The sequence below is a fragment of the Thunnus thynnus genome, chromosome 3, assembly GCF_963924715.1.
Source record: "Thunnus thynnus chromosome 3, fThuThy2.1, whole genome shotgun sequence".
In the NCBI taxonomy this organism is placed as follows: Eukaryota; Metazoa; Chordata; class Actinopteri; order Scombriformes; family Scombridae; genus Thunnus; species Thunnus thynnus.
Window position 1 is genome coordinate 24873756 of NC_089519.1, and position 14645 is coordinate 24888400.

Here is a 14645-nt window from a genome sequence, read left to right on the forward strand (position 1 = left end):
ATGTTAAGCGTAATTGCTTTTTCCAGTAAATGGCATGAAAATACATGAAATAATGTGTTTTCCCTTGTTTTATGGGACACATTGTGACAGGCCTGGCACAGTTACAACCAGCTTCCAGGAAGCTCCCTTGGAAATCACTGACTGAAATGTGTGTTTATGCGTGCAGGAGTTTCATTTGACTGTACATGACTTGGGTGGCATGGTTGCACGGAGGTTAGTACTGCGGCCTCCCAAGAGTTTGCATGTTTCTCCCAAATTCCACAGACAGGCACGTCAGGTGGACTGGAAATTCAGGATGTCTATGACTTAAGATGTCAGTGAGTGTTCGTCTACCCCGAGTGTTACAGGCCTGCGATGTACTGGCAGTCTATCCAAGCTGTCTCATTGCCCAATGTTCTGTGTATCATAGAAGTGGTTCAATCTATCTGTTCTGTTTCTCTATTTAACTAAACAGCAATAGGTGGATGGAGAAAGTGTATGATATACTATATATAAAAACTGCCAGTACAAGCAGTATAGAACCAAAGGATCTCTTTCCTTAAAGGGCGGGTTCACAATTTTTCAATTCTGTCTTAAAACAATAGTCTGGTGCCCAAATGAACACTGGTATAAGGTTTTTCCTGCTGTATATCCTTCTTCCTGTTCACACTGGCCATTAACAGCTCTCCTCTTAATGTGTTTCCAATGTAAGTGATGGGGGACAAAATCCGCAGTCCTACTTCTGTGCAAAAATGTATTTAAAAGTTCATTTGAAACAAATATGAAGCTTCAGCTGTCCAAATTAGTCAAATCAAGTCAAATCAATCTTTCAAAGTTACAGTCGTTAGTATCAAATTCCCTCTTTCTGTTACCATCCTTCCTCTGCAGCTCAACAGGGAAAGAAAGGGAAGGAATTTTATACTAAAAAGACTAACTTTTGAGGACATCTGCTTGATTAAACCAACTCAGAGTGCTGAAGCCTCATATAGACTTCAGAAAAACTTTTAAATAAATATTTGCAAAAAACATGGACTGTGGATTCTGTCCCACATCACTTACAGTGTAAGCACAGGATGGGATCTTTTAATGACCAGTATTAGCAGGAGGAACGATTACAGCGAGAAAAACCTCTTGTCATGTACATATGGGCATCTCACTATTGTTTTAAGACACATAAAGATGTCTGTGTGTATACAGTTTTTGTGTATTCTTGTTGGCTGTACGTATTCTTATTTTATTTGGGGTTTTTTTGTTGTTGTTGTTGGCTTCTTTCTGTCTCACAAGACAATGGAATATGCGCCAAGGATTAGTCTGTGGTTGAGTTGCAGCACCTGCTGTGGCTGAACAGCCCAATTCTCCAGTGGCGGTCTCTGTTGCAGTTTCTCCAGGTGTAGTCTGTGTCTGACTCTGCGGGTGCTGATTCTTCAGATTTGTTTTTACTGTAATATTTAAACTCTAACTTCTAGTGTTTTACTAAATATATGCTAATGTAGGCCTATGAATTTCTTATTGTTTTATTGTCTATAATATCCAAGAGCCTAACAACAAAGTTCTTAACAATTACACCGTTTGAGTGTAATTGTTTAAGTAGCTTTGACTATGAAAGGCCTCTCTAAAAAAAAAAAAAGCTTCATGTGTTTAAAGAATATAACCAATGAAACAATGAGGATAAACAAGTGTTGACAATTAGAAATTCAAAAAGCATGATAAAGTCAAACTTTACACCAAACATTCATTAATGTTACAAGAACCAATTCTGGATTACCTACTGGGCAAAGCATACCAGACACCCCCGAAGGCCCCAGAAGGCAGGTTTACTGTGTGGCAGTTGTGTTGTGGTAATTTGATTAACTGTAATGTTGTTTGGAAATACAGAAATATGCACCACTAAAGCACAATGTCAACTGACACAATAATGACCTTGACAACTGGGTCCTACTTTATCACCCCATCTTGAAGCCCTTTGTTGAAATATAGCTTTAAGACCTGAATTATTTAAAATTGTCTTGCATGGTGCATATTCCTAAATTAATTTGTGTTAAACTTCCACACAGCCAACCCAAGGCTATGTAATATTACTATATAGGAATGTGAGAGTTAACAGGGGCCCAACTGCTCATTTTTGGACAAAAAGTCAGTGGAAATGTTCAATGAGGGAAAGCACACATTTGCTACCCGCAAATAGGCTACAATTTAGCAATTTGAGAAACACAACAAAATATCATCAAGCATTCAAAGGAGCCAGCTTGTTTTTTTTCAGATGTGATGCAAAAATTGACCTCTGCTGCCATCTGCTGGCTGAAGTTGTCCACTGTCATCAATTTGTTTTTATTTGCGGCGTTCATTTTATCCACATCTTGTAATATTGAGTTTATTTTACATGTTTGATATATGCCGTTACGTTTTGTTCATATCTTTATTTTTAGAGTTTAGAAGATATTTTTTTATTGTGTAAATGTATGACGGAAGTATTTGTGGGGGGCGGTGCCATACGTCAGCGGAAACAGGAAGAGAATGAATGAAACAACCGTGGACCATGTAACCTGTAACACCTCCGTTCAGCTGGTACGAGGTCAGCGTGAATTGTCGTTTCAAACTTCATTAACATTTTTGTCTAAATTGTTTATTAGGTTTATCTTTGACAACTGTATACACTTACAGTACGGGCTAACATTGCATTGACGTAAGTTAACGGCGGCGGTAACGTTCAGTGGAACGTAGTAACCGTTAAAACGGTCAACGGCAAGTTTTGTAACTTTGCTGTTAGTGTTTAGTTTTGTCGCCGCTAACAATGAATGTTTTAGCTTGAAAAACGGTCAAGTCTTCCTTTTTGTCCGTTACCTAAATCCTAAAACATTGTAGCTAGCGTCAATGAGTTTAAAAAATCACAATTGCCTCACTGTTTTTCTCCTGTTTATCCTCCCAGATGCCCCTTATGTACCACAAGATGGGGCGGTTTAGCTTCTCTCTCCTCCGCCACATCACCTCCCTTCCCTCTTCACTCACTGTCCCTTCAGCCGCCAGGACATGCTGCCTCCATCAACGGGTCTTCACTGGTTCCCACCCCTGTCACCAGAGTACAGTTCCGGGTCACAGCTACCAGCACAGGAGAGGTGTGAGCACAGCCCTCAGCCAGCACATACAGGACCTGAGTGGGCCTGAGCAGAGGCTGCTGAATAAACTCTATGAGGGGCTGATAGGAGGACAGCGGGCATCTCTGGCCGAGTCCATCACCTTGGTGGAAACCCAGCATCCCAGGAAGAAAGAACTGGCCCAGGTGCTGCTGCAGAGGGTGCTGGCCTACAGGAGGGAGCAGGAGAGTCGTAACGGGGGGAAGCCGGTGGCCTTTAGAGTAGGTGTGTGGTCTGGGTTTCTGTATTCATCTGGGTTTGAGAGAGAAGACAAGGCCAAGGGAACGATATTTCATTATGTGTGAACTGGGGATGTTTTTCTTCCCTTAAATATCCCTCCCAGACATATATTAAGACATGTAGAAATACTCTGCTTGGAGCAATAATATTGTCTGATATTGAAATCCTTAAAAAGGCATCCACTCCTTCTCCCTCATTAAAAATTCCAGAATCTATGAATGTGCAAATATATTTCATTTCAAAAGTTGAACTGCTGGACACAAGATGTCTCCTACTTCACTGAAAAGTCAGTTCTCAGTGTGTGTGCAGTGGAGGCTTCAAGTTTCCACATCACACTTGTATAAGTTGAATACTGGACCACAATTGGCTTTAAAGGACCAGTGTGTAAGATTTAGTGGCAACTAGCGGTGAGGTTGCAGTTAGCAAACAACAGAATCCCTCCTTCACTCCCCCTCCCTTTCCAAGCGTGCAGCAGAACCATTGATTATATATAAATATAGATGTCATGACAGCTCCCCAAAAGTGAAACCAAAATATCTTGATTGCCTCCTGGTGGCTGGCTGCAGTATAGGTCCTGCCCCCTCCACGTTAGCAGACATGGGCCAATCTAAAAAGTCAGAGTACACGTCAAGTAAATGTTTCCCAAAGAAGTTTTCTTTTCATTTTATGTCATTGTTATCAAACTGATGCTTGTTAAAGTGCTCGTTTTTCTAATAAGTTTGTTTTTAATTTGTTATTTAATGATATAAAAAGGGAGAGTGACATCGTGATTGACAGCTGTGACATCTGCACTCAAACCTCTGTCAGATGGGGGGACAGCTGATGGGTTGTGTCCCACAGGCCGTAATCCTGCTGCTTGACTCTACTGCTAGACTCTGGCTCCAAATAATGTTACACAAGCAAGATGGCATCTCCTGGAAGGGAGATATTTTGGCTTCACTTTTGCATAGTGGTAGTAAGTGGAGACGCGTCATCCATACTTGTACACAGTCAATGAGGAGAACCTACAGTGGCCACGAAAAATGCGAAAGGCTCTCTAGAGCCAGTGTTTGGGTTGTCCATTCTGGGCTACTGTTTAAACATGGTGGTGCAACACAAGTTTACATGTGAAATATGTGTTTATCAGACTGCATTGGTTATGATGCTGTTGGTACACATGGTATTTGATTTATTTACCGCACAGGGCCGTCAGTTCAAGTCAGCATAAGCATCATGTTTGTGTTCTGATTTTAAATGGAGTAGAAATCCCCAAATATGGGCAACAGAAATTTGTTGAACTATAACATTACAAACCATACTGTATGATTGTGATTTTGCTGAAAGTAAATGTATGATAATGTTGAATTATTGCCCAGCCCTATGTAAAAAAAAAACAAACGAAACAGTTTTTTGTGCCATTTGTTGCTGATTTGATCTCTTTGCTTATTTCTCAGGTCTGTCCGGTCCTCCAGGAGCAGGGAAGTCGTCCTTCATCGAAGTTGTGGGGAAGATGTTAACAGGACGTGGACATAAAGTATCGGTGCTGGCTGTTGACCCGTCCTCCTGCACTACAGGAGGTAGCATCTGCGACACAGATCGTCAACATACGATACTGATGAACATTTGTTATTGGGATAATGGTGCTTTACAACGCACAATGGGAAATTGTAATTTGTTTTGTAAAAAAATATTTTATAGTTCTAGTGATTACTTAGCTGCCTATGTTCTGATTAGGCTGAAATCATTGTACAATCAACAACAGCACTATAACTGCTAACAAATGTCATTTAATTTATGCTGCAAACTGGAACATCGCTCTTGTTGCAGGCTCTCTGTTGGGTGACAAGACTCGTATGACTGAACTCTCCAGGGACATGAATGCTTTCATCAGGCCATCGCCAGCCTCTGGAACACTTGGTGGAGTCACCAGAACAACCAACGAGGCCATTGTTCTCTGTGAAGGGGCAGGATATGACATTGTCCTTGTAGAGACTGTTGGTAAGACATGCTGGACTGATTTACATGTGTATCTCAAAATTAACTTTCACTACTGCTATATTTACTCAGCAGGCTCAAATTTTATTTTTAACCTCTTCCACTCCCCGAGGATTTTGATATTACAGTCTTTCAGAGGCTGTTGCGGGCTTAGTTTTAAAGTGATACTGGTATCATATGAAACTAGGCGACCTAAGGCATCCATTGGTACCAACTATGTCATGCTAGTGGGAAGGGGGCTTAATAACGCTCCAAAGTTAGGCTAAATTTTGGCAAGGGAAAAACTGGCATGGCCATTTTCAAAGGGTTCCCTTGACCTCTCACCTCAAGACATCAAATGAAAATATGTTCTATGGGTACCCACGAGTCTCTCAATTACAGACATGCCCACTTTATGCTAATCCCATGAGGTTTTTGGCAAATGCAATGCAGTTTTTTGCCTGCAGTATAAATGTGTTATTTTTGCCTATTCTAAAAATGATGTATTTGAATATTTCTGCATACTGGAGTCCCTAAACAGACTTGGAATTGCATAAATTTGGTATGACTGGAAAGCTAAGACTCTTGTGGATTCAATGAGCCCAATCGCATTAATGTGTGATGATGTTAGTCCCCATAGGAGCCATTTCATTGTAGTGTGACCATTTTTTGAAACTTGACCTCACTGTATAAAATGAGCTATTGTGACCTTTAGGATAATCACAGCCTCATGAAACTTTACAACCACAAACTAGAGACCTAAGTATAAATGTAAAAAAAATGTTTTTCTACAACCCTCCAACTTTTTTTGCATTCATCAAAATAAGCCAAAACTAGTTTTAGCACTTCCTTAAGAAAAAAGAAAAAGTAAAACATTTACAAAATTTTGTTTTAAATTAGGAAGTATCTGATCAAATAATTAAGACATTAAGAGTAAGAATCTCAGCAAGTATGCATAGTAAGTAATTCATTCATCTAATTCTAATTCACCAGAAACTTTGACCCAGAGGCTAAATTCGCCTTCACTGTGTTTGTGGAAGCTCATGATTATTCAAAAGCATTTATAAACATGTTTTTAAACATTTTTTACTTTTCTCCTGTCATACTGATAAATCAGATTTGCCCTACACAGGCGAACCTGCACTGTAACTCTCTAAGATACATTAAAAGACGTAGCAGTTAATTGTGGATTTATCACAGTTGTTTTTCTTACGGTTTTTTGGTGGTCATCATCACATCTTATCATATTGCTGGTCAGAAGTGACGGTTAAATCTGTCTTTCTTTTCCAGGTGTGGGCCAGTCGGAGTTTGCAGTGGCTGACATGGTTGACATGTTTGTGTTGCTGATTCCACCAGCAGGGGGCGATGAACTGCAGGTCAGTGAAAAACATCAGCAGCAACAAGCCCATCAGCTCCAGGGGTCTCATTTATAAAACAGTGCATAGGATCCATACTAAAAGTGTACATGTGCAGAAAAGGTGAAAATAGCGTGCACCAAAAAATAATCAGATTTATAAAACTACGCGTATGCACAAATGCATATATTTTTCCCTTTATAAATCACAATCCACCTCATCTCCAGCCCTTTACACGCCCACATGCAACCATGAATGGTCGACACAAAAGTATTCATGAATATTAATGTACATGTGTTTCTTTCACTGGACCAATAAGTCTGTCTGTCTTGAGAGGCCTGACCAATCAGTGTCGAGAGTCAGTGTATCGGCCCTCTCGCTTGTCACTTGTGCTCTGGCAGCTGCAGAGGAACAGCCATGAACTTCTACTGTTTTATTTCCCCCTTTTTGGACTTCTTGAAGTTATGTGTTTAACCCAAAACAACCATATACAACTTCAATAAACATGTGGATTGTAAAGTCAGACAGTTCTGGTTAAGTTCTTACCACACCCTGCAGCGGGCCAGTTCCTAGTTTACCAGTTTTAAGTAGTTTTAACACCACACATTCAATATCTACAATACAATAAACACTGGATTCATTTATATTTACTCCAAAATCCAGCATACAGGTGATTCTCTAATTTACACAATCCATATATGAGTGCAGGTGGTGAAGATGTGCCGATGAGGTGACTGGAGGAGGCAAAGTGTGTGTGGCAGCCACTGTGGTGTCTCCAGTGCGTTCTGTGCGTCTGACAGCACATTCATGTGTTCACTGTGGTGATTTTACACACAAAAACTAAATGACAACTAAAATTATATGATACTTAGGTGATATATGCACAGTATTAGAAGATATTATTAGAAATTTAATAGCGCTCTGTTCTGAAATTATTTTTAAGTTACGTTTGTTTAAGTTAAGTTATTTGATGTCATCTTGGATTTCTACAACTATATATATTCACATTTTCGGGGAATGACAAGCCAGACTTTCCAGAATCCTGCCACCTGCCACATCCTGACATCATTCATTTCAGCAGCAGCTGCTCCACAGCTGACCCTCTCCCCCGTTCTTTGGGGGTGAAGGGGATGTGATGGTGAGACAGTGCTGATGAAATGTTGAGCGGACTTTGATTTAAGATTTGAGTTGGCTTATATCTTTTCAAATTGAAAGGTGCTTATGGAGTAGTTATGGCTCACTACAAGTGCAAGTACAGATAACACTGCTGGTTTGAATGTTTATGATAACGTGGATCTATAGTTAACGTTTGATACGAAGTGAAATTAAATGTGTGTGAGGATCATTATACAGCTTGACTTCAATTCACCACCTCACCATCTGTGTCCAATTTCTCCTGTCTTCAGAATGTTTTTGCGCATGGGTCAGAGTATATGTTCAGGTGCGCACCCATCAAGTTTTTTATAGATTACAACTTTTGTGTGGGGAGTGACGTATACCTCTTTCAAGCTCTGTTATGTGCGTACGCAACTGTTAAAAATGAGGCCGCAGATCTCATTGCATCTATTTGGAACTGGAAGGAGATTATTAGATGTGCTTTGTTTAATAATGCTCAAGTCTTATCTGGCAGGTTAGGTTGTTGGTTCTAACAGTGGTTAGAACAAAACTACATTTAATGCAGTTTACTGTAAATTATTCCTTGTTACTTTGCTCCTGTTGTCCTTAGTATATCCTGTAATTAGGTCTGGGCATATAGGAGCAGTACATTATGCAAACTTGAGATTTGTTTATTTCTGCACAATCTAGTTGTTAGTTTGAGTTTACGAAGTAAAAACTAATTTTGATTTCACCTTCTACTTTCTTACATTACAGATTCACTTAGAGTAAACTGATGTCCTAATCTTCATTTTTTAACTACATAAATTTATATTCACAAAGAAGGAACTGATATCTAGAAATACAAGTATATACAAGTATTCATGCATGTAAACATAAGTATGTTGGCAAAATGTGTTAATTAATTAATTAGTTAAATGAATCCCCTAATTAGCCTAACTCATTATGATTAATATTATGGTGATTTATAGTGGTGCATTAGACAGCACAAGTGGTATTTGTTTTAATTATTTTGATTAAATCTTAAATGAAACATATTGCTATAGAAACATTAAAATGAATCATACTAATACACAAACAATAAACCTTTTTTTTTATTCAGATTGCAAGTACAGTATCCTCAACAACACAGACAATTACAGTAGTTTAAACTATATCCTGCAGGTCACAACACCATGTGACATATAGATGTTCAATTGCACTGAGATTCGACATACTGCGTGACTCAAGTGTGCAAAAAAACCCCATCTTAATAGAAAGCAGCACAAGCATTGACAGCTGTAGTTATAATTGAAGTAGCTACTTTACTGGATACAAAAACCTGAACTGAAACTGCATTTCAACAGGTGAAAGGCACTTTTTAGGATTACTTTTTTATATGAGCTCAATTACTTTCTTTGTTTGCATCAGACAGAAGCTGACGTCAGTGAGGGATGGGTACAAAGTAACAATAACAGATTGTATTGCTTCCTGCTTTATAGTAAACTGGCAGCAGCAGCCAACCATCACTCCATCCATCCATCTCTCTGCAGGCAGATCCCTCAGCAGATTAGACGTCTAGACATCAGATTTATTTACAGTGTTTTTGAGAAGTTAATTAGCCCCCCTCCCTAATGCCAAAATCTTTCTCCAGGGTATCAAGAGGGGCATCATCGAGAGGGCCGATTTGGTGGTGGTGACGAAATCGGATGGAGACCTGGTGGTGCCGGCCAGAAGGATCCAGACTGAATACACCAGCGCACTCAAGCTGCTCAGGAGAAGCTCCAAGTCCTGGAACCCAAAGGTGTGTGTGTATGTGTGTAAGATAATGACTGTGTGTGTGTGTGTGTGTGTGTGTGTGTGTGTGTGTGTGTATAGATAGCGTGATGAGAGAGAAAGCCAGAAATAGAATGATTAGGACTTAAAAAAATAAAAAAATAAAAAGGATAATTGACAAATGTTCAACATTTGACCCATTGGGCAGCCACAGAGCAAGTATTACTACTCCGTGGACCCAACAAGACATCCCACAGAGAGGTCAGCTAACCCAGGAGTAGGGAGGGGGAGGAGGATGATAATGATGATGATGGTGATGATGTCATAGCATTATGGTTCCAGTACTGCAGTGTCTCACCCCTCCCCGCACATCCCAGCTCACCCGCCTGCCTGCCTGCCTGCCTGCCTGCCTGCCTGCCTGCCTGCCTGGCCTTGTCCCTTTGTTTTCCCAGCCCAATGCAGCATCTGCCCACTGGGCAAGCTGCCAGGCAACACCCCCATCCCCACCTTCCCATCCCCACCTCCCCCCACCGCTGCTCTGAATACTCGGCTGCTGCGTCATGCATTTTGCTTATTAGAAGCCCCAACACTCACATTAAAGCTGATAGGCTGCTCTCATAGTCTCCCTCTCTGTATTACCTTTGCTATCCTGCCCTTTTTTGCGTCTGTCTGTTTGGCCTAAAGTACCGTAATCTGTGATTTATGCTCGCATTGTCTCTCGTCTTCAACAGTCTGCCTTTTGTCTTCCTCGCTCTGCATGAAAACATAAATGACACTTTTACTAACAATCTGCAGATCATTTTCTCAATTAACAGATTAATCATTCGGCTGATAAAATGTCAGAAATGTCTATCAAAATATCTATCAAGAATTCCTCTTCAAATACCTCGTTTTATTCGACCAACAGTGCAAAATCCAAAGAGATTCATTTTACAATGACTTAAAACATAGAAAAGTCTCACATCATCACATTTGAAGCACAGATTGTTTGGGGTTTTTTCTTAAAAAAAAAACATCTCCTTCTCTTCTGTGGCTTGAATTGTAACTCAAGTGTAAGTCACTTTTGATAAAAACCACTGCCAATGAATAAATATACATGTTTTAAAAAACCCTAAAAGGGATTAATTTGTTACCAAAATAGTTTGCTGATTTTTTTTTGTCAGTCGACTAATTGTTTCAGCTTTACTAACAATATGGATCCTCAGTTATCAATGTCATTTACCCGTCACCAATCATCAAAGTTAACCTTGAGTATGAGTAGTTCTTTATTCATGTCTTGGTCTTAAAGTGGCACTTTACAATTTTACATGTCAAAGTGTATTTAGGGTAATACTACTCAGCTTGTGAAAACAGTTGAGTAGTGTCCGTGACACTGAAGGTACTGAGAAAATTACTCAATAGACATCACTTTTACTCAATTAAAATCTCACATCAAGACTTATTTATTCTCAAAGGGATTTTTAAGATGTTTCATCTCCCAGAAGGTTCAGGTAAGGCAATATGTATTTTGTTATTTTTTTTACTTACCCTTTAAAAGAAGATAATTAGCGAACATGCAGTTCAGTTAGTCTCTCAAAGTTTGATTTCCTGTTTTTGCATCAGATTTGAATCCAGTCCTTGTAAAGTGATTATCTTCATGATGTAATTAGATGATTCATAATTGGCTGTTGATCACAGGCCTCCAATATTTACCCGGCTGTCAAATTCAACTTTGCCAATTGCCAGTTGATGCAAATTATCTCCCAATGATACGTGTAATTTCATTACACTGCCTGGAGATTGTGAAGGATCTGTGAGATTTATTTTACATCAACACTGTAGTCCTATCTCTAGCACTTCCTCTAAACTCCCCTTGCTCCTCTTTATTCACAGCGTGTAATGAAGTGATAAATAACAGAAGGTTAACTGTTATATAAGCAATTTCATGAGTCCTAAATGCACATCTGACTGCCCTAACTTTTTTTTTATTCCTTTTAATCTGAGGCACTTTCACTTTTGTGTCTGCTTTGAGTTTGAACATTACCCTGAATTTCATCATGTGCTCTTGAATCTGCAGCAAGCTCAGAAAAGAGACATGAAGTCACTTATTGAAGTACTAAACACATAAAGTGACATTTATCCCCAGGATGCTTGTGTGAACAAGGTGTTATACCCACACTGTTTGTGAAGTGACATGACAGCTTCTTTCAGGACTGAGGTGCACTGCAGATAATTCTTAAATATATTAAAGTCCCATAGAAAGGAAAAGGAACAGCAACTCTAGAATTAAGTGCTACAGATTACATTAAAACAAATATTTTATTTATTTTTAAAAATAGTTTAATGCACGGAGACATGGTGTATGTCAAAGGTTTTTTTTAGAGAAGAAACCCACACAGTTTGTCATGTGATGTTTGACGTATTTATTTCAATAGTTGTGTTCAACTTATGATCATTATCATTATTGATTCATTAAGGATCTATCAATTATTTTCTCAATTAATCATTGAATCATTTGGTCTATAGAATACCACCAAATGGCAAAAAATTTGCATCATGAGTCCGAGGTGACGTTGTCAAATGTCAAAAGATATTTAATTTACCATCATAGAAGACGAAGAAAATCAAAACTATTCACTTTGCCAGTTGTCCAGGAATGATAGGAACATACATTTTAGAGTGGAGGGGGCTTAAAAGGATAATTAAAACCATTAATCATTATCAAAATAGCCGGCTTTAATTTACTAGCAATTAGTCATTTCAGGTCTAGTTTATTTTTTTATTTATTGAAGACGATGTGCATCAATTAACACTGACATTAAAAACATGAATGTGAGTGTGAACAAACCCTAGTTTGTACCCGTTTTCACTACTCAACTAAAGCATTTTACATAGTGAAGTTGGAATGAAAATAAGAAGAAAAAAATGTAATGCAGCATTTTGTTCTCTCTTGAACAAGTATAAAACACCAGATCACTCATGAGTAAGTCTTTATTTTAAGATTTTCGTGGCATTTTTGCCTTCATTGGACAACTGACAGTACAGACAGGAAAAAGGGGAGAAAGAGGGGGGGTTATGACATGGAACAGAGGTCCGCGGCTGGAATTGTACCAGGGAGGCTGTGGTTATGTGTCATGTGTCACCAGGACAATTTTAACCACATTTTACATTTTTTTGTATTTCAAAAATGCTCTTTGCAGTTCACTTCATTATTTACAAGGGTTTGTTTTTGCTGCTCATGTAGAGGTTTGCTGCTCTCACAGAAAAGTCCAATTTTTCCTGGATGTGAATAGGACAATACTGTCACCTCTCCTCTGGCAGCTGCTGTTGTTTTCCTTAAGGGTAAAGGGTCCATGAGTTAAATGAAGTGGCTCAAAGGAGGATTCCCATTCCACACTGATCTTAAATATGAGACAGATGTACATATACCATTTAAAACTTTTCATAATGATATAAGTATGGCAGACGGAACATCTTTCGGTGCCTTTGGTGACACCTTCGGGCTAAAAAGCTGCCCAGAGAGCAGCCTGGTTGGTGGAAAAAGAGACGTTTTGAATTCACACATGCATCCCGCACCCCTCCCCCCTAACTCCCTCCTCAGGTGGTGCGCGCCTCCTCTCACACCGGTGAGGGCATCCCAGAGCTCTGGGCCAAGATGGAGTCATACCGGGAAGCCATGTTGGCCAGTGGTGACCTACAGGGCCGGCGGAGGGCCCAGCAGAAGGTTTGGATGTGGAGTTTGATCCAGGAGAACGTCCTCTCCCATTTCCAGAATCACCCCAGTGTCAGAGAGGCTCTACCACACCTCGAGGAGAGGGTGACTAGAGGAGCCATCTCCCCTGGCCTGGCTTCTGATCTGCTTCTCAAAGCCTTCGTATCATCATCGTCATCATAGTTATCACTGGGACTGCTCTTTTGGAGGAGGATGGATGGACGCCTTGTTGCTGATCAGGGCCACTTGGTGCCAAATAAAGCAGGACAGAGTGAGAATCTGTGACCTTGATTCTGAGGTTTGTGCAAAAGGAAGCAGTCTTGCTCTTTTTACACTGAATCTGAAATTCAAATTACCTAAGATAGAAGTCACCCCTCCACAGAAGCTCCAGCCTGCTTTTAACCAAATCAGGACAGGGCAATTGTCACTTTTCTCCTACAGCTTCAGGACACATTCACATTTGGACTGTAGACATCAAAATTAAACTTTTCAATTGTGAGGAAGTCGTCAAACATTGCTGTGAGATTTGAAATGTTTTGCTGTCAGCAGTTTGTCATTCTAAAGCAGATATTGGGACTGTCCTCTTGGACAAGAACACTGCAGACAATCATGAACAGTTTTAGAGTGATAAGCTCAAAACATCGGAAGGATTGTAAAGTCCACGTTGTTACACTTTGAAAATGGTTTGCACAATACCCATCACTTTTACTTCAAGGGTCATTAGAGGGTGAAGCTGTGACATGTTCATACCATAAATATTGACAAATTACTGTAGTTGGAGTATGATCTGTGGTGAGCAGTTTTCACTGGCACTTCTGCCCACCACTCACACTCATGGATTATTAATACACACTACTTTTAACTCAAAAGGAAAAGTGGTAATGGGAGGAACAGGTTAAGAGAAGTAGGGTTTATATGGTCTCTTATTCTTGTTTCTCTTGTTAAACTGCTATGGACATTGCTCTAATAACAAATAAAAATTTTCCTTGGAAAAGCAAATGGACTTTGAAAGTTTGTTTTATCTTCTCTTTTTGTTTCTGAGTGGAATAATTAAAATATAAAATATAAAAAGAATGATATGATTCAGAAATGTAAGTGGATAAGTGAATAACATTAAATCTGTCAGTACAGTTGGCTGGGATTTTCTCTCGCCTTGTGTTTGTCTATGATATGAAAAAGAGGGAGTGATTAATGTAACCTCTATGAATATTGGTCCAGAGATTTGTCAAAGATGTGATAAAAAATTTTTTCTCATTCTGGAGCCAGAAATGTCGGTGCTACGTATCCTCAGACTGAGTCAGCCGCACGGTTGCTTCTAATCCAGGCAAAATATTAAAAAAATATTTTCAGGATTTATTTCATAATGCACTGCACTCCTGGACACCACCAGAGATCAAAAGGCAAAGCCACACACTCATAACTGCT

The 14645-nt window shown here is 39.5% G+C and overlaps 1 protein-coding gene across 2 annotated transcripts; it reads left to right on the forward strand.

Annotated features, from left to right (window-relative positions):
- Positions 1 to 2449: 2449 nt before the first annotated feature.
- Positions 2450 to 14219, forward strand: mmaa (metabolism of cobalamin associated A). 2 transcript variants are annotated; one of them, XM_067584957.1, is made up of 7 exons: positions 2450 to 2551; positions 2906 to 3335; positions 4784 to 4906; positions 5157 to 5327; positions 6594 to 6679; positions 9408 to 9557; positions 13110 to 14219. In XM_067584957.1, exons 2-7 carry the CDS (start codon positions 2906 to 2908, stop codon positions 13401 to 13403), a joined length of 1254 nt encoding a protein of 417 aa, XP_067441058.1. In that variant the 5' UTR covers positions 2450 to 2551; the 3' UTR covers positions 13404 to 14219. The 2 variants fall into 2 exon arrangements, with proteins under 2 accessions (XP_067441058.1, XP_067441057.1); XM_067584956.1 differs by having other exon boundaries at positions 2456 to 2544.
- The last annotated feature ends 426 nt before the right edge of the window (positions 14220 to 14645 follow it).